Genomic DNA, 18777 nt, shown 5'->3' with positions numbered 1-18777 from the left:
TTTTGTATCTTGCTAAAAAAAAGTTTAAGGTAAATGATAATTTTCCAAAAAGTTTCACTGGCAGTAAGAGAAATCTGCACTCGTGCCATTTTATCTTCTCAACAAATATTTACTTGCTTGATAAAGCTTTAACTGAACTCATTTGGTCTGTTTATTCAGTTATATTAATTGAATGAATTTTGATCTGCAGTTGATACTTAGAAAAATGGAATAGAATGAAAAGAGGGATTTTTCAGGATGGCAAACGTCCATGTGGTAATATATAGGATACGAGACTTTTCCTCCTCCAGGAATCCAGTCCATTAGCTTACTGTCAGTGAAGATTAATTCTTGGATTCTTGGAAATGTATCAGCAGATGATTATTTCAAATATCTAATAGGTTAAAATTACAAACATTTTTGTTGGCCTGTTACCAGTGGAAAAACATAGTATATCATATGTTTACTTTCAATCCAGTGTTATTGAGCCACATTGATTATTGCTGTTCTTAAGACAAACTATTTCCAAACAAGAAGTGATTGGTTTTTCTTTTTTCTTTCAAAGAAAAGGTTTGTTGGTTAAATGTATGGGTTTTTTTTTCTTCTACCCTTCTCCAGGACACTACTAATGATTACCACTTTTAACAGACTTTTAGCTTTCATTTTCAAGTCAAAGTGTAATGTGATCCAAGGTTAGGTCTGTTTCTGAGCTGTTTTCCCTGCTGATCACTTCTGACCGATAGCCTTATGAAACACCTGAGGGAATGATTGACAGTCTCTGGTACATCCATATTAGAGTACTTTCCACCATAATTGCTGACATTTATCCAGTGTTTCATGGTGTTTGCTAATGTATTACTGCGGCTGCTCTCAGAGGGGTTATGTGCCTCTCTCCTCTTATGGGATCTTCACCTTGTGGACTCGAGTAGGAGGCTTATTGGGCCTGTTGGTTGCCTTAGTGACAGGGCTCAGCGCTAATCTACCCAGAGCTCTGAGTTGAGATTGCTGTCTGCAGGGTGATAGACACTTCCTCATACACGTTCTTTCTACCATATCAGCCACTTTTTTGCCTGCGCCATGTGACTTTGAACAGGCTTTACATGTCCTTTTGCATGTTGTGGTGGTGTCTGAGGCCAAGCTTCAAGCTGGAGTTTTCTGATCTACCACAGCTGCTTTGATTTTCAGCCCATATTGCAGTTCTGGTTACCGAATAGCCAACGGCTTTTGATAAGATTGGATGAGATAAAGCTCCCAGTCGTGTCGCAGGGCTTAATGTAGTTAGATTAGTTCATAGCGAAATCAAAGAAAACCGCTTTTACAACTGGCAACATGAAAGGCGTCAACAGGTGTTTGCGGTGGGGCGTCACCCATTCTTTCTCCTGTTGCTCAGTCTTTCTCTCTCACTCTCTCTCTCTCTCTCTCTCTCTCTCTCTCTCTCTCTCTCTCTCTCTCTCTCTCTCTCTCTCTCTCTCTCTCTCTCTCTGCTGTCCACGGTCTGTTGTGGCCTTCCTTTGAAAGAACACAGAGGTGAGGTGTTTGTGGGGCTGAAGATCAGACAAGTGCAGCTGTCCACAGCAATTATCTCATACTTACTGCCAGATAGAGAGACTCAAAGAGAAGAATGGAAAAGTAAAAAAGTAAAAGAATTAGGTAGTTTGCAAGGTTTGTTTGGAGAGAGGGAAAGAAATCTTCTTCTGCATGCAACCCAGTGCATGAGCTTTTGATGCAAGTGGTAATTAAGAGAATCCAAGAGAAGCCGAGCTCATTGTGTGCGGCTGGAGCGGGGGTTCAGGAAAAGGGGTGGGAGGGTGACCTCTCTCTGTAGCCTGCGGCTGCTGAGCACACAACAAGGCAGCAGTGCTTGTCTCACAGCATCTCAAGAGGAAGAAAGGAACACTAAGTATGGAATGGAGCACTACTTCATATGTTCTGTCTCCAATATACCCAGCTCCTTTTGCCCTTTCTTTCAATCCCTATTGTGTGGTGAAGTGATGAAACTTGATTTAAACTCTTATGAAGGCAGGAGGGGAATTGGCTATTGAGAAGCTAGAGCCACTGTTCTTGGGCTTTTGATTGCTTAGGGAGGAGAGTAATTATTGAGCAGTCATCCATTTGGAGCTCTGCAAAGGTCTGTTCAATTTTAATATGGAAACAGCAACACCCCCCTGTATCTGTTTTACTCAAGTGTAATCATTGCTTAGTGTATCTTTCAGGCATAAACTCAAGTACCTACAATGACTATCATGCGAAAAAGAAGTGCTAAAGACATGTACTTTACCCATTCAGCTTGTTGCACCGTCTAGGACCTCTCTGTACAGCAACATATTCTAGTTACCTTGAAAGGCAGGAAACATTAAACATTTCCTCTGAATGGCAGAATATGTTTGGTAATACACTTATTCTTAGTAGAACATCAGCAACAAAATATTATACAAAGCATTTGTGTATTGTTGGATGACTTTTGGTCATGACTGTTAAATCACAATGTTGATTTCACATATTTTGAGTCTAAACCCAGCAATTAATTTGCTTTTGCTGTAATTAGCTCCTGATTCAGCAGTACCCAGCTGGCCCATGTTAGCTGAACCATTTTTCAAAAGGACTGATTACGACCCCATGCTGTCTGTGGTCCATCCCTTCTTTTCTCATTTGCACCATTGGATCTGACCTCTCCCTATGGGAATCAGTCAACTTTTAAGCTAGCTTTTAACTAGTTAAACCCACAAGCTTAAATTGCATAGACTTTTTAGTCAAGTATGTAGGTTTGTGGATGTTTCTGAACAGGTAGGTCATTAGATGACAGCCCAATGGCATAGTTGATCTCAGAGTCAATATAATTAATTAGCCTTGCTCTGTAGTTCCGATACACAGACACATAAGTGTTGAGAAAGCTGACGTGATTCCCGAAAACGAGCAGGTGAGTGTCACTAAAGCCGATAAACCATAATTGCAGGTAAGTGTTGATAAAGCTGATGTCAGCTGAGAGGATGAAGCGTTCTGTTTCGCAGTGTTGGGGAGGTGTCAGGGCAGACAGGTCTTAATGAGTCCCTGTAGTGCACGGGCCTGCTGACATTTCCACTGCAGATGGGGAGTTAATGAGACAACCAGACTTCCACCCCACCCCTCCATCTTCTAGCTGTAGGCAGACCAGCTGATAGAAATATTGCTCTTTAAATCATCAGAGATATCATTCCTGTTCATGTCCATGGAGAACAGTCATAAATGAAAGTTTTAAATACAAACGATTCAATCAAAACCAAGCCTGCATACAAGCATGTAAGCAACATTCACTTAAAGGGTATGGTTCTGGTTACTTGACCCTGGCCACCTGTTGTCAGCTCCCTGTTATCTAACACATTGATTGGCTACCCCCAGTATTCCCAGTCTCTAATCCCAAGGCTTGTGCTTTGATTGCTTATGCATGCATTTTGGCGTTTCTGTGTAGCTAATGACTGTGATGATGTGTTTGTGTGTAGATGACGTTGGCCTCCTCTGGGATCAGCTACCCATGTCATCGGCTGACTGTGTGCAGGAGATCCTCCCCAGCAACTACTCTGGAACCAACTGAGGAGGTGCAATGCAAAAACACTCACTCAGCAGCACATCATTGATTTCATTTGGGTTTTAACTTTGGGTTTCTTTTACACCCAGGCGTTTGGTAGTCCTAGTTTATATATGGCCTTTGATTGCATGCACAATATACTGTATACTTAGCTCTAGAATTATTGGCATGATTGTTAATTTTCTCACATGATGATGATGATGATGTGTTTACACTGATGCTATTTATCTGTGGTCCAATTGTGGTCCCTTTCCGCTAATGGACAGAGTAAGGGGAAACTTCCACAAATATACCTATCTAGCAAATAAATCTGATAAAAGAGACAATAAATGTACCTAAAAACTGCCAAGTGAGTGTATATTTTTATAAAGAAAACTGGGTGATTTATTTGTTATATAAAATATTTGTTGAATAAAATAGATTTTGTAAATATGTTTGTACATTACAGAATTATTTTGTACGAAAATATTTCTAAAGTCTTAACTAGATTTACTAACCAAAACCTATTAGTATTAGTATCCTAACATATCCTAACATTAGTATATTGGTAATATTGGTTTAAAAATGTATTCATATTGTAAGTAGAAGACAGGATTGCCTGTTATAATAGCAATATCTAGCACAATGGCTTTATTTTTAAGGCAAAACAAAAAATGTATAGTGACTCCATTGTTGAAATGTTTGTAAGATCTAACTGCTGTGTTTCACTGACAACATACTAATTGCCACTTGTGGTCTTTATGAATTTTGCATTCTTTGTGCTATGCTTTATATTAAGTAGGTATATGTTTGTGACTACATTATGTGTGCTACTCTATTAACATTGACTTAAACTAAGTCAGTCTCTGGTTGCTAGGTAACAAGATAATTGGCCTATTAGTTTATTAGATTTTGTTACCCGAGAAAACATATTTTTACATAGATATTTTTTGCAAAATTAATTGTGCTCATCAGATCTTAAATTAATACCCACACCATTCTTTCTTGTCTCTCTTAAAATATTAATGTCCATATTTTTTTATAACTGTTGTGTTTAATAGTATTGCTGGAGCTTGAGTATGTTGAATTTGTGTGAAAATTTCCATTAGATTCAAGATTACGATGGAATGAATTACTTTATAGCTGTGTATTTTGTAATATCTGATAGTGGTATTGAAAGTTGGTCATTGTATATAAAGTTTGAAATTAGTTAAAAGGCACTTGACTAGCAGCAGATATTGTTGATGACAGTCACTTCTCTCTTAAGTAAGTTAAATATTATCTGTCTGGTTTTATTTTTTAGAATTATTCACTCGTTCCAAAAGTATTCCTTCGGGAAAACACGGGTATTGCCCATAGCAGCTGTTTATTTTTTGCACCTTTATCACACCTTGTTTATTTCCAGGCGGTAAGAGAATGATTATTAGAATGTCTAAATTTGTCTGTAACAAGAGGCCCCCCACAATTATATGGGCCTGTTCACAACTTGTCCAGTTTTAGCATAGGTTGGACCAAGACTGCCTCACAGTTCTGATGGTGGGAACACAAGTGTGTTTACTGCATGTATGGGTAGCATAAAACATATGTCATCACAGATGAGTTTCACTGTCTTCACACACAGTCCCCAAGAGTTTTAAAGCTTGTAAAAAAAAATTTACCTCCTCTGTGGCCCACTGGATGTCAATGAACTACAATTATAGCTTCTTTTTTTTCTAATGGTTTAAAATAGATTAGAGCATACAGGATACAACAGCAAAAAAAATTGCCTGCTTATGTTTCAGTGCACAGATGTTCACATGGTCAGCGACAGCGAAGGAGACGACTTTGAGGACGCTCCTGAATTTGGAGTGGATGAGTCTGAGATCTTTGGCATGGGAAGCTCGAGTTGTCGAAAGTCACCCATGAGTAAATTATATTAATCAGTTCCTCTTTGATTAACATCAGTGCTGAAGGTTTAATGTATTTCAGAGTAAGATGAATTATCCTTTTTTTGTTTTGTTTTGTCAGTGCCCGAGAACAGTGAAAATGAGGGCGATGCTTTACTGCACTTTACCTCGGAGTTCTCTTCAAGGTGAGTCTGCAGGAGACTTGAACGTTTAACAGAAACGATCTTAAATACAGAACATCTGAGTTATTATTGAGCGGCATTTCAAGTACTTAAATGTAAATTAGACCTAATATGAATTCATATTATTATGCTATAAAATGTATATGTTTGAAAAGCTATCATTTAAGAAGAACTTCATCAGGGGTTTTATTCCTATTTCGATTGTTTTATTTACTTTTAATTGTCTAATTTTCAATGCTCTAAAGCATCCATTAAAATATGATAGCATTTTTTGTAAAATACTTATGTAATTGATGTTCCTGTTTAAGCATGTTGAAGAGGAGGTATAGTGTCTAGTTGTACAGGGTGTGATATTCAGAAAATCATGATATTTCGCTGTATTTGGATACTATTTGAATTCAATATTTTAACTGTTTGGATGCCCCAAAACAGACAAATTAGACTTCTTTTCATTGTTTTAATATTTATAAAATTTTTAGGTAATAATATTTGATTTGTATGCAGATACATTTGATTAAAAAGTGTAATTAAATGTCTATGAATGTAGAAAAAATAATATAATTAGCTGTAATATACAAATTTGTGTATGTAGGGAGTAGCTTTAGATTAGATCTAATTTTGTTTGTTATTGTTGTGGATTTATTTCTTGTATTCTAATTAAAAACCTACTTTGTTTTTATTTTACATCATTTACTATGTAAAAAAAAAAAAGTGCTGCCAATTAGTAAAACCATTTAGCTCTCCCTGATTGAGACTTTCTACTATTATTATATACAAATGGCATTTAACACTAACATATCAGATGAATAACCTTGTGAATTTGACACAATTCTGCCATGAGGCATTGTTTGTCTCGCTATTGTTGAATGTTATATTCACTAACCTTTTTTAGTCTAAAAGCTCATGGGTGTGTGTCTGTGTCTGCGTGTGTGTCTGCATGTGTCTGTGTGTGTGTGTGTTAGATATGGAGAATGCCATCCAGTCTTCTTCATTGGTTCCCTGGAGGCAGCATCTCAAGAGGCCTTTTATGGCAAAGCCAGAGATGTGAGTACATAATGATAGCTTCAGTATGTAGCTACGATATTGAGTAAGAGGCAGCATTTACCCTGTTCGGTCTTTTGTAATTAGTACAGTTCTTTAGCAGTGAAAAGGTGTGTGTGTGTATATATAAACAATGAGAGAGAGAGAGAGAGAGCGACTGAAAAGGGTCAGTTTTTATGTTTATGTGGCATCTTACTCTTTTCAGCAACAGTATTTTTAGGGTGAGTTCTGCTATTGTGACATGAAGAAAACCTGTCAAGCGATGATTAGAGTGCGTAAAAAGAAATAAATAAACCAACTCACATGCTGTGTTTCACAAACTTTAGTGAAAAAAGATCAAATCTTTTTAAATCCCTACACTTCACACATATGGAGTTATCTAACCTTTTAAGGTTTATAAACATCGCTGATAGTTTGATTGACAGTGAGTCCCTCTCATCGCTATAATTCCCTATTAAAACTTGCCTGTTTCCCTTTTGAACAGATGAAGCTTTATTTATAGCGGCTCAGTGCTGCTTCTCTGGCTGCAGTCTCAAAAGGAGGCTTGTATCAACTGACAGCTTGTGTGGATTACAGTTTTATTAGACAGGGAGGAAGCAGCAAGATGTTAGGAGGGTTTCGGAGCACAAGGGGGAAGGCTAGACTGGCGCGTTGCCCGCTACCCAGCTGAACTCTTGCAGTGCCCTCAATATGGCCACCGCTTTCTCGGAGGAAACTGTTCACAGTGTAAATGAAATTAAAACCAGACATGGAAAAAATTGCGTTCTGAACCTTTATATATCATTTTTCATTTCACCATATCTTAAAATTCATCCTTTTTTTTCTTTTCTCTCTTTGCCTGTCAGTCTTCCATCCTTAAATGTTTTCTCTCTCATTCCTCTCTAGTCTTTTGCTTTCCCTCGACAACTAGTAATAACTTTCATCCTGGCCCCCGCACCCCCAATAAAAGACCATGTCCTCCTCCGATTGCTCATTAAACGGATATATTGTGCGTGTGGGTGTCCTTTTCCAGCTCTCAAAAGCTGGTGAACCTAATCACTAAGTAAAACACTACATTTGATGAAGTGTTTCTGAAGAGGCTGAGATGCTCCCAATCCGCCCTTAATGAAAATGCTGAGGGCCCTTGAGTTCAGCACTGGGGATCAGCAGTAAGGCTCTTCTATCAGGCCACCCATCAGCAGGCAGGCTTCTTCCCAAATCCCCTTAACGTCCAGCTAATCACAGTAACCCCACTCTCGCTTACACAAAGACGCACATCAAAATTCATTGCTCCTCCAGCGCCTCAGTTATACTTGAGACATTATTCTGCATTCACAGCACTATAAGGGCAGAAGAAGGGAAAATAAATTCCTCTGTACAGGTTTTTTTAAATATCTGGTTTGATGGCGATATTAATAGAATGTATGAACAGCGTCTTTGCACCATTTTGACGTTTTTGAGGTGTATATCTGCATCTGTAGTGACTAATGGTCTACTGTTGTAATTTCCTGCAATGCTTCAAGTGGCATCTGTTAAAGTGTGATCGATTAGGAAGAGTATACTCACTGGTCTAAGGTCATGAGATGGCAGTAATACGAACTCCTCAATTTCCACTGTTTGCTTTTCTGCAGAGGCTGATCGTTTTCCCCCCCAGTGACTTTCTTCCTCTGCACTGTGCTGACTAATTAACAATGTCCTCGACTCAACTCTTGTGTGCAGTGTGTTAAAATAGTGAAAATAGTGAAAACGAGTCTTTAATTTAGTGTTTATTTTCCCTTTATTGTTTCTAGTGCTAAGGCTAAATTGATACGTTTGGGGTTTTTTTTTTTTTTTCCAAGACTGACTCTAAAGCTTTGTGCTAAAATGACAATAAAGCAAGTTTTAAAGGATTTTCTATGGACGTTTGGAATGCCTTTGCATGTAAACACTTTTTTTTGTAAATTAACTGGCTCACTTGATGTGTCTGGCCGGAGTGCCGTTATGGGAGAATTCACTCTCATGTTGCAGATAATAATAAGCTGTGTTTGAGGTGCAAAGTCTCCTGGCAGTGAGTTTTTGTTTTTAGATTTAATCCTTGGAGCAGCCTAACTGCCGCTGGCTGTTCTAATGTGCCCACCATTAAGGAGCCTTGGGAAGTGAACACTATCGGACGGCAGCTGTGTGTGAAAACGAGTGCTCGCCTGCTCACAAGACAGATCAGTTTACTTCCTCTTTTCCTCTCCTCCCCTTTTCCTTCCCTCTTCCCTCCTTTATCACGTTCAGCCCCTCTACCTGTGCCATCATGAGCAGGTGCAGGGAAGTCAGGCTTTGGACGAGAGCTTTTGGGTCAGTTTCTAGCCTTGCACACACCTAGTAATTTTCACAGAGCCCTGATTTCTGCTGGTTAAGAAAAGCCCCACAAAAGATGAGCTCGGAGATTGCGGCACAACAATGTGATGAAAGTGACGAGGAGGGGCCAGTCCTAATAGTGGGGTGTGAAATGTAGGAGCTAGCTAAAGACTGTTATTAGAGAGAATACCATTTCTCACTCCGCTCAGGAAATCTTAGAAGTCTCAATATTTCAAAACATCTTCAGCAAACACATTCTCTCACACTCTGTACCTACTTCTTTTTGGTTGGAGGCAGCAAGTGAGAGAAGAGGCAAAGTGTGTAATTTTATTTATTTATATTTTTTTTTGGTGTGTGTGTATGTGTGTATAAAAACTTTCTCTCCATCCAGACTGCTTTTGCTTGTCTGCCCAGCATGAGTGTTTAATCTTTTCAGGGTGATGAATTGAAGAAGTGAAAGAGGCCCAAGTTCTCTCCCACTAGGAGCCATGCTGCTTATTCTAAGAACTAATCGCTGTGCAAACACAGCAGCACTCTCTAGCCCTCGCTCCATACACACCACTGTATACCCCAACTTTCTCTTCTCCTTTCACACTCCCTCGTGTCTCGGCTAGACCTGTTTTCCACACCGAGACGCTCGGAAATCCCTCAGCGGTGAGTGAGAGAAACGTCAGGGGGTCAGACAGAGAAAACCGTCCAGTGTTTTGTAATTTGGCGGTTTTTATTCCCCTGCATCGTCCCGGGAAACCTTTCATGTTTGAGACGGTGTTTGTTTTTTAATTAGTTGCTCAGTCTGTCGCATGATGGTGTAAACATGTGCGGATTCCAGTGTCCGTCAATATTGTGTGCAGCACTCTTCGCTAACCTGCGCCGCAGAGGAAGGGCATTGGCATTTGATGCAAAACAAATAAAGTGATTTGTTCGCTTTTTGTTTTGTCGCCTGCCCCTTTGAAGAAAGTTTTATTTACCTCGTGTTGATTTGATTTGGTTTGGGTATTAGCTTGACTCTTTCTTTGGCCTCTGTGGGTGCTGGGGGGTTATCTGTCTGCATATGGATGCTAGCGCGCCATGTTCTGAGCAATGCTGTTTAAAACCTTTTTACAATAAGAGGAACGCTGAGCTGGGCTTAGAGAAAGCAATGTCTTCGTAGGCCCATTGAGACTTTGGCTGTTATTGGTTGGCACTTTCTGCTGGGTTTTAGTGAAATGAAAGTACTTCACCTTGACTGTTATAAAAGAGAAATCTCTATTGTTCTGTTTTTTTTTTCTGTTCCTCAGAGAAAGCTGCTTGCGATCTACCTCCACAACGACGACAGTGTTCTCAGCAATGTCTTTTGCTCCCAAATGATGTGCGCAGAGTCCATAGTGTCATATCTGAGCCAGAATTTCATCACATGGGCCTGGGATGTCACTAAAGAAGCCAACAAAGCCAGGTAACACCCTCATTCTTCCTCAGAAGCGATGACCCATTCAAAAATTGAGATCGGAAGCATTTTCACACCTAAAATGGATGATCTCTTAATAAGAGACATTTCCCTTCCCCCATCCTCTCGCCTCTCTCCCTTCTTTTTCTTTTTCTGTTTACTCTCTGAGGCCCCAACAGGGCAATCTGCACTAATCTGCCCCAGTAAAGGGTCAGTTATACTTCTAGGTCTTATTCAATGCACTGCTGTGAATCTCTTCATTGTGGCAAAGGTGGAGGAGGGTGACATGATTTGGTATCTTTAATGATTGAATTTTTTTTGGTTATTTTCATTCGCCACACATCTGAAATTGTAACTGGAAATGTTTTGCGGCTGTCGATGAAGGGTATTGTTCCCTAAACCTCATTATTTTTACTGGATACACTGTTTTGTAATTGTTTACAGATTACAGTCACTACCCATATTTCATTATGCAAATATGTCCTTGGAAATGTTTTTGGAAATAATCACTATGAGCACCCAGGAATTAATACCAGGAGCTAACTTGTGTAGTTCACAGGATTTGATGTTTAAAATTATGGCAGACCTCTTTATCTTTCTCAGAAATAACAATTCAGATAAATTGTGTGTGCACGGGGGAAATACAAGTTGTAAAATCTTTAGGAAGAGCGTTGCAAATTAAGGTTTGCAGCTAAGGGTTGGGAATGTTAACACACAGACGAAATATGATCTATATTCATTAGTGCACAACAAGCAATTCAGACCAGTGGTCTATGAGAGAGAGCTGAAACGATTATTGGCACATCCACCAAAACGCACCTTTCTTCCAGCTTGTCACATGGAATATTTCTGTAGAAGGAGCATTTACACATCTTGCTACAAAAACCCCTTTTTTATTTCTTACTATAAAGTCTAAAGAGTTAGCAGCAAATACTAAAAAAACCCCAAACATGTCTTTACAGTGTTAAATTATAGATTAAATGTCTAACAGCTAGCTACTGGCTCTATAATCTTGTAGTCGGATTTGTATTATAATTTTGGAATTTTGCTCTCCTATGACGAAGGAGAAGGAAGGTGAGAGAGGTAAAGGGAGGGAGGGCCTGGTCAGGCAGCAGATGGAGTCTTGATTGGCCCCAGCAGGCTTTGCTGGGGGCAGGCCCAAGCTTTTCCTTCCACTAGGCTTCACCCCAAAGGCCTCCTCCTGGAGCAGGTTGTCTCCGAATGGCAGCAAGTGACCCTTCTCCTGCAGGAGCTCCTTCAGTAGGCCCCTACCTTCATTCCTCTCGCTCTCCCCTAGTGCTTTTTGCCCCAGCTGAGCCTTTCTACCGCAGATTAAAGGCGGACAACATCTGGGGCTATTCATGAAGGGAACGGTGACACACACACACACATGACCGTTTATTTTTGTTAGCACACTCAAAGTCACGTCTTAAGACACACACTTGCACATTCTCACGCTCCTAAGTTGAGGCTAACTGACTGATACCTGGCAGTGTTCTCAGTTGTTGGAAATGTGTCTGTGTGGGTGTCTGTGTGTCTGTCTGTGTCTGTGTGTGTGCGCGCACATATACAAGAAGCGTTCTGATGCCAAGTGTTTCATCTTTGTCAAGATGATCGGCTGCTGTGCTTCTCTACCTGTCTCTTTTAAGACACAGATTAATTATGCATCAATGTGCTGAGTGTATGCCTGTGTTATTTACACTCCTGAGACAGAATTCTTGTTATGATATATTAGAAAGTTGTTTTATATTTGTATTACTTATGTTTTTGAACAGTTGATTTATCTCATTAGTAGCCTTTTTTTTTTATATAACACAGTTGGCTTCTCCCTGTCATGCAACTATACAGAAACGTGTTCATAACACGGTTGTCACTCAAACCTGAAACTGAGAAATTGGAACATGTGAGAGCACAAATATGTCATTTCCATTAGGAAGTCATGCATGATGAGACATTTACAATGCCAGGTGTTGCCAGGGCTGGGAAAAAAAAGAACCACCACCCTGAGGAACTATGAAAACTCTTTATGTTCTCACATATTTCTTCCGCTGCCATGAAAATGAAACATTTGTGTTGGATGACATGGCTGGAAACATTGCAAGTGTATTTGAATAATGGCTTGTTATTTAGCTATGTGAAAACAATTCTGAGACAAACTGTATCTAACCAATACAGTGCGTGTTTGAGAAGTATGGAGTATCATTCCTGTGACCTACTGAAACCGAAAGATAATGATAGATCGAATGCTTTTTTTATGATACGCTTTCCTCATTACTGGGCACTTCATCTTCCTTTTCTCACTTAAATTCCTTTCAGCGCATTGCTGAATAATTTCGTGCGACTTTCTATTCATTCCCGTAATAAAGTACTCTTTGCTCGTTCTCTCAGTTTTTTCCTGACCCCTCGTCCTTCTCAGTTCCATCAGTCTATTTTATCAGCTTGTTATTAAGGCTGCACTTATTAAAGGAAGAAGAGAAAATCTAATCTATATTTGCATTCAGTCTATAGCAATTCATTAATATTATGACATTTACTGTGAGCTCTGCGAGCCTGCACGCTACCCTTTTTCTTCACTGAAATGTTAATTTAAAGTTCTCTCTTTGTAATGGAATAAGAAATCCTCCTTGGCCTATCAAATTCAACATGGCAGGAGTGGAATACTAATTTGGCTCTGTGGTATATTTAGAGCAAGAGAGATGTCACTCAAGAGAAAAGCCAGAATAGTTTTATTTAATACAATGAGGCCTCTTCTTGAGATGTGTGAAAATTTTTTTGTGTGTGTCTGTGTGTGTTCCTCTTGCTATATAGCTGCTGGTCTATATTTCACATATCTAAGAGTGATTTCAAAATTATATTCAAGTTCCTTTCTCAATTTTCCTTACAGACTACTTACCATGTGTACGCGGCATTTTGGAAGTGTCGTCGCACAGACCATAAGGACATACAAAATTGACCAGTTCCCTCTGCTACTGATAGTCATGGGCAAAAGGACATCAAATGAAGTTTTAAATGTTATCCAAGGTAACTATGCACTGTGGGGGATGCAGAAAGCCATCTCATACAAGCAAATTATTTTCTATTTTTATCCATGTGATATAAAACTGAACTATTTAAGAATGGATACTAAAGATGCTTTTCCATCAAAGAAGAGAAGTATACACACACACACACACACACACACACACACATATATATATATATATATGTGTGTGTGTGTATACTTCTCTTCTTTGATTACACACAATTTTAATATTTTAAAAAGATTTAAACAAAAGTCATCAGAGTAAACTTTTCTGTGTTATATTGTGACATCATTGTGATACAGCATATTCTGTATCACAATGATGTCAAGTATCATCACACACACACATATATATATATGTGTGTGTGTGTGTGTGTGTGTGTGTGTGTGTGTGTGTGTGTGTGTGTGTGTGTGATGATACTTGACATCATTGTGATACAGAATATGCTGTATCACAATGATGTCACAATATAACACAGAAAAGTTTACTCTGATGACTTTTGTTTAAATCTTTTTAAAATATTAAAATTGTGTGTAATGTTGTGTCTTGTGTTTAATATCTGCACAAATCAATTATTTAAAACTGGAAAGGGGATACAAACTTTTAACAATTTTAATATTTTAAAAAGATTTAAAGAAAAGTCATCAGAGTAAACTTTTCTGTGTTATATTGTCTTACACTCACAGTTCACACCTACACATCTGTTTATTTATCCACTCAATAATTCATGTACCAGCAGCATAATATTACAAAAGATATACAGTATTTCAAGAGCTTCAATTAATGTTCACATCAAAATTCAGGATTGGGGATAAATGAGATCAGTGGATTTAGACTGTTGCATGGTTGTTACTGCCAGACAGGCAGAACAGTAAGATTGGCTGAGGAGATAATTGTATGACACAGCTACAGGTTTTCTAAGCTATATCTCTAGAGTCAGGGTTGGTGTTAGAATCACCTGCCTACTTAATAGTACAGTTTAGAAATATTCGGTAGGAAAGTTTTATATGATTATTATTGTAGTTCTGTTTAATCAACCATGTTATGTCTGTTTACATATTTACTAAACTCTAAATTTATTAATTTTACATTTTTATTACATTTTAAGTAAAAGGTGAAGCAGAACTTAACCTGAAGTGTGGTGGGAAACTTACACAAACTCAACTAGGGCAGAAATAGAACCGGACGTACTATTTGTAACTCACTGTCCCGTTGGAAAGCACAGTTTGAACAGTTCTGTAATGGTACTGCTGCATAGTTTTGCCTAAATTAAATGTGTGTGTGTTTGTGTGTCTGTGCGCGTGCCTCTCTCTTTACAGGTAACACTACAGTGGATGATCTGATGATGAGACTGATGGGCGCAATGGAAATCTTCACAGCCCAGCAGCAGGAGGACATCCGAGATGAGGTGAGACACACGGCAGCATGTCCTTCCTGCAAAATCCTGTTAAAGATAGTATATGAGTGTTTTATATATCCAAATCTATATTATATTTAAAGTTAGTTTAACTGAAGGATACAAGGCAGACACTTTTATTCTGCATTTACGTATAAGCGTATAGTAGCGTATATAGAAGACAGCTTTATAGACATGTTGGAACAAAGACCAACCGTTTTGAAGAAATTGAATTGTCCCAGTCCTACAGTGGGAAAGAATACAATCTCTGAAAACGTACGTGTGTGTTTCATCTGAGTATTAAGAAGCACAATGCATTAGCTACTTTGGTATCATGTTGAGGTCTGTAGTGTTAACAAAATGAACAGGATGTCAGTTCTATATGCATTTGCTGCATATGGTCAACGCGTGCTTTAAATCAATGGCACTGTTCAAACAAACTTGCACAAAAAGATAAGACGTGCATGTGTGGGATGTCCATTCAAAAAACTGTGTTAAGGGCTTTTAAAGGACCGGTTTTGCCCTTTGTGTCTATTGCACATGAGAGAACTACAAAGTGACCCTTCTCTCTTCATTCAATATTAACTACTAGAATTGAGCTTTCAACAACACATTTTGCTGTCATCTGAGATGCAGCAAAAGGGCAAATATTAATAAGATACTAAATCAGTGTTAAACATAATTTCTACAGTTGGAAATGGGCATTGTGGGTTTTAAAATGTCTTGTTCATTTAAGTGCTTCCACCCACAAGCACACAGGTGTTTTCATTCAGACTGCATACCATGTGGCTGACTGGAGCTGTCTGTGGTTTACTGGGAAATGTTCAGATGACAAGCGTGGGTTAGTCATGCCCTCTGGCTGTTTGGTGATTTGATTTGTGATGACATCTCTCGGTCTTAAACCCCTCAGCAGCGGATGAGTTCTTAGTCATTAAATATGAAAAGTAGCATAAGCCATGTTTTCTTTGTGACTCCAATTCTGTACAACTGAAGTTTAGGAACATGGTTTGAAATGTTCATGGTATGATAATCTACACAGGTTTACTGTATTGTAATATAAATCATCCACTTTCAGTAGAAATGGAAACGTTGCCCAGCCCAGGAACACTTGGCAGAAGGCAGGAGTTTGCACTGAATGGGACTCTAGTTCATCGCATAGGAAAATAAATATTACAAAATTATCTATTAAAACTGTCTTCTTTGCTCTCCAACAGAATATGACGTATATTGTGACAGAACGTTTAGCAAAATATATTTTTGAGAAGGATATTTCCATAAAATCTCTAACATTTATCACAGTACAATGCCATTTTTTTGTCACTATTTATCACATTGTCATTAGAAGTTGAAATGGAAAGTGGCTGTCAGCAAACCATTCTGGAAGAGGAAATGCATTTTAATGTTATTTTGAAAGTCAACTATAACCATATGATCATACAGCATGTCTAAACTTGGCAATATAATCGCATTTGGTTTTGCTCTTGTAGTTTTACATTCTTTCACTACATGGTTTACATTTTGTATAGAGGTTTATCTTTATGTTGCAGGTCTAAGAGAAGTTTTGAAATGCTTAGATTTTGTTAACTAAAGTTATGTTGTCAAATATATACACTGAAAAAATAGTATTACAGCACAAATAAGTTAGTTATTTATGTTCTTCATTAACATTAAAGCCATTAACAACAATGCCAATGAAAGCTCACATTGGAACTTCCTCAGAGTGCATTTAGATTTCGACACACATTGATACATAAATGGTTTATGATGGAAACACCAAGATCCACTTGCCCAGGCTCAGCACAGTCTCTCCGGGTATAATTAATGGCTTCAGTTGGCTGGGAAGGGAATGCGAAGTGATAGAGTGGGTGCTGGAGTGTTATCTGGGTAATGGAGCTGAGGTAATTACTGCAGAGTCCTCCAGCACATTCTATAGCTGCCACATTCAGTCCACCATCAGATGGGAGTTGAACTCTGAAGTGCCATGGGTGTGATCTGATGACATTTATAGTCTGACAGTTTTGCGCTCTAGGTGAAAAATAGTACAGCTTTTAACAGTAGGTAAAATAAATAAAAGTTGGAATACATTGGTCTACACATATTTGGAAATGGAAATTGTGTTTAATTATACAAGACAGCTAGTTTTATAGGTGTTCATGAGTAACAGGTGCTTAGCTGCCTCAGGATGTCTAGAAGTACATCTTTCATATATTCACACACACAGAGTCTTTTTCAAACAGGTCCAGCTAAACATGACCTGACAGCGTCTATTTTCCTGATAAAATCACAACTGCATTCCGACGTTTATATGTGCGTGAGCGATTGTAGCATGCCACTATCTGTGCGAATAAATGAGGTTACATATATTTTACGATTTGCTTGAAACCAGTGCAGTTTAATGGGCAGCTATTTTTTTTTTCAATCTTAAGAGAAACCTCTACATTAGGTTAAATGTAAGGATGTGAATAATGACTGTCAAAAGACACTTCAAAAGATGTGTTCTAGTGGTGTGAGTGAATGTTTTATCTTTTAAGGGAAGTTGAAGGATGACTAGGAAATCCAGAGAAGGAGATGTGAGCAGGTTATTTGATGTGTTGATGGGTGGAACCTAAAACAGAATGATACACATTAGACAGTATGGTACATGAATACAGTACATATGTAACATAATGGCTAATACACCCATTTATAGAGCTTATTATGAGATAAAAGGTCACATACCTGTTTCACTTGTTGCACTGAAGTCTGTTTGATTTGGGATTTTTCGCTTGCTTGCCATCCTAGGTTTTGACATGTGATTGAGTAGGAAAGTTATACTTCGAGTCTTCTGTTTAAAAACTGACTTCTCTAAAAGTGATTTGACCGTGCACCTTTTTTGAGGCTGTTCATAGGGCGTTTTTAATCAGTAAGGTTTATTTAATTTTACACTCATTAAAAAGCACCTTCAACATGCCATACCTGCTCCATGATGTGATCTCCTGCTCTTCTGAATTACCCCAGAAAAACCCCCCACTCATGCCATGGTTCACTCTCTCAGTAAAACGTCAGGAAGTATTGGCCCTGTCTTTGATCACCCAGCATGCTCCCATCCTCCTTCTCAATCCTCTGTAGCCACACTCTTTCACATATCACTGCAAGGTCGGGCCTGAAGAGCAGATCTGCCAGCTTTTCATGAGCCCAGAAACAATGGCAGGGGCTTGACCGCATGAAGGCAACAGTAGAGTTTCCACTACTTTACAACTCAGCAGGCCGACGCACAGCTGGGTGGCCCCTAACAAACAGGAATCTTTCCAATAGACACACACACACAATAGAATAAAAGGGCCCTCTAGTGTATGTCGTGGAACCCATATGATACTCTTTCAGTCTTTCTCAGTTTTTCAGTTTGTCACTCAGATGTTTTCTCTATTGTGAGCAATACAACCACACAATGCTGCTTCATACATCAAAGGCTCCAATTGAATCCTGTCTTGTACCTCGGTTATAATTTATGGCTTGGATGTATTCTGCCATCAGGGATGATTTTGTTTGTGATGTGTTGAAATAAACAATTAGAATTTCCTGTAATTTGTCTAGTTTGCTGAAATAACAGGCCTTCTTTCTCACCACAGGATGAGCGTGAAGCTAGAGAACTGGTAAAGCGAGAGCAGGACGAAGCATATCGCTTGTCCTTAGAGGCTGATCGCAAAAAGGTTTGTGAATGCACTTGTTAAGCTTATTTGATCTGAATGTGGTTATATGGTGGTGTAAGTTATATGACTCTACGAATAAATTCTACCCTTTCACAGAGAGAAGCACAGGAGCGTGAAGAAGCGGAACAAGTACGTCAAGAACGAATCAAGAAAGAGCAGGAGGAGGAACGGGAGGTAAGGCCAGGCTTCAGTTTCACAGATGCCATTCTTAGAGAAATCTTATCTTAGCTCTCAATTATATTGCTATGGAATAAGGTACACCATGCAGTACCCATTAAACATGGTTTGGTTGTTGATTCACCCAAGAATA

The 18777-nt window shown here is 38.8% G+C and overlaps 1 protein-coding gene across 2 annotated transcripts in view; it reads left to right on the top strand.

Moving 5' to 3' along the window:
- The window catches only part of faf1 (Fas (TNFRSF6) associated factor 1), a 65915-nt gene that overhangs the window by 36580 nt on the left and 10558 nt on the right, over nt 1-18777 (top strand). For both annotated transcript variants that reach the window (XM_047823073.1, XM_027166454.2), the window contains 9 exons: nt 3456-3551; nt 5302-5425; nt 5528-5591; nt 6551-6632; nt 10214-10368; nt 13244-13380; nt 14702-14790; nt 18387-18467; nt 18564-18641. In XM_047823073.1, the coding sequence (XP_047679029.1) occupies nt 3456-3551; nt 5302-5425; nt 5528-5591; nt 6551-6632; nt 10214-10368; nt 13244-13380; nt 14702-14790; nt 18387-18467; nt 18564-18641 (906 nt within the window). The remainder of the gene's footprint in view (nt 1-3455; nt 3552-5301; nt 5426-5527; nt 5592-6550; nt 6633-10213; nt 10369-13243; nt 13381-14701; nt 14791-18386; nt 18468-18563; nt 18642-18777) is intronic.

The sequence above is a fragment of the Tachysurus fulvidraco genome, chromosome 14 (genome assembly GCF_022655615.1).
Source record: "Tachysurus fulvidraco isolate hzauxx_2018 chromosome 14, HZAU_PFXX_2.0, whole genome shotgun sequence".
Taxonomy (NCBI): Eukaryota; Metazoa; Chordata; class Actinopteri; order Siluriformes; family Bagridae; genus Tachysurus; species Tachysurus fulvidraco.
This window is presented reverse-complemented; position numbering and strand designations above follow the sequence as displayed.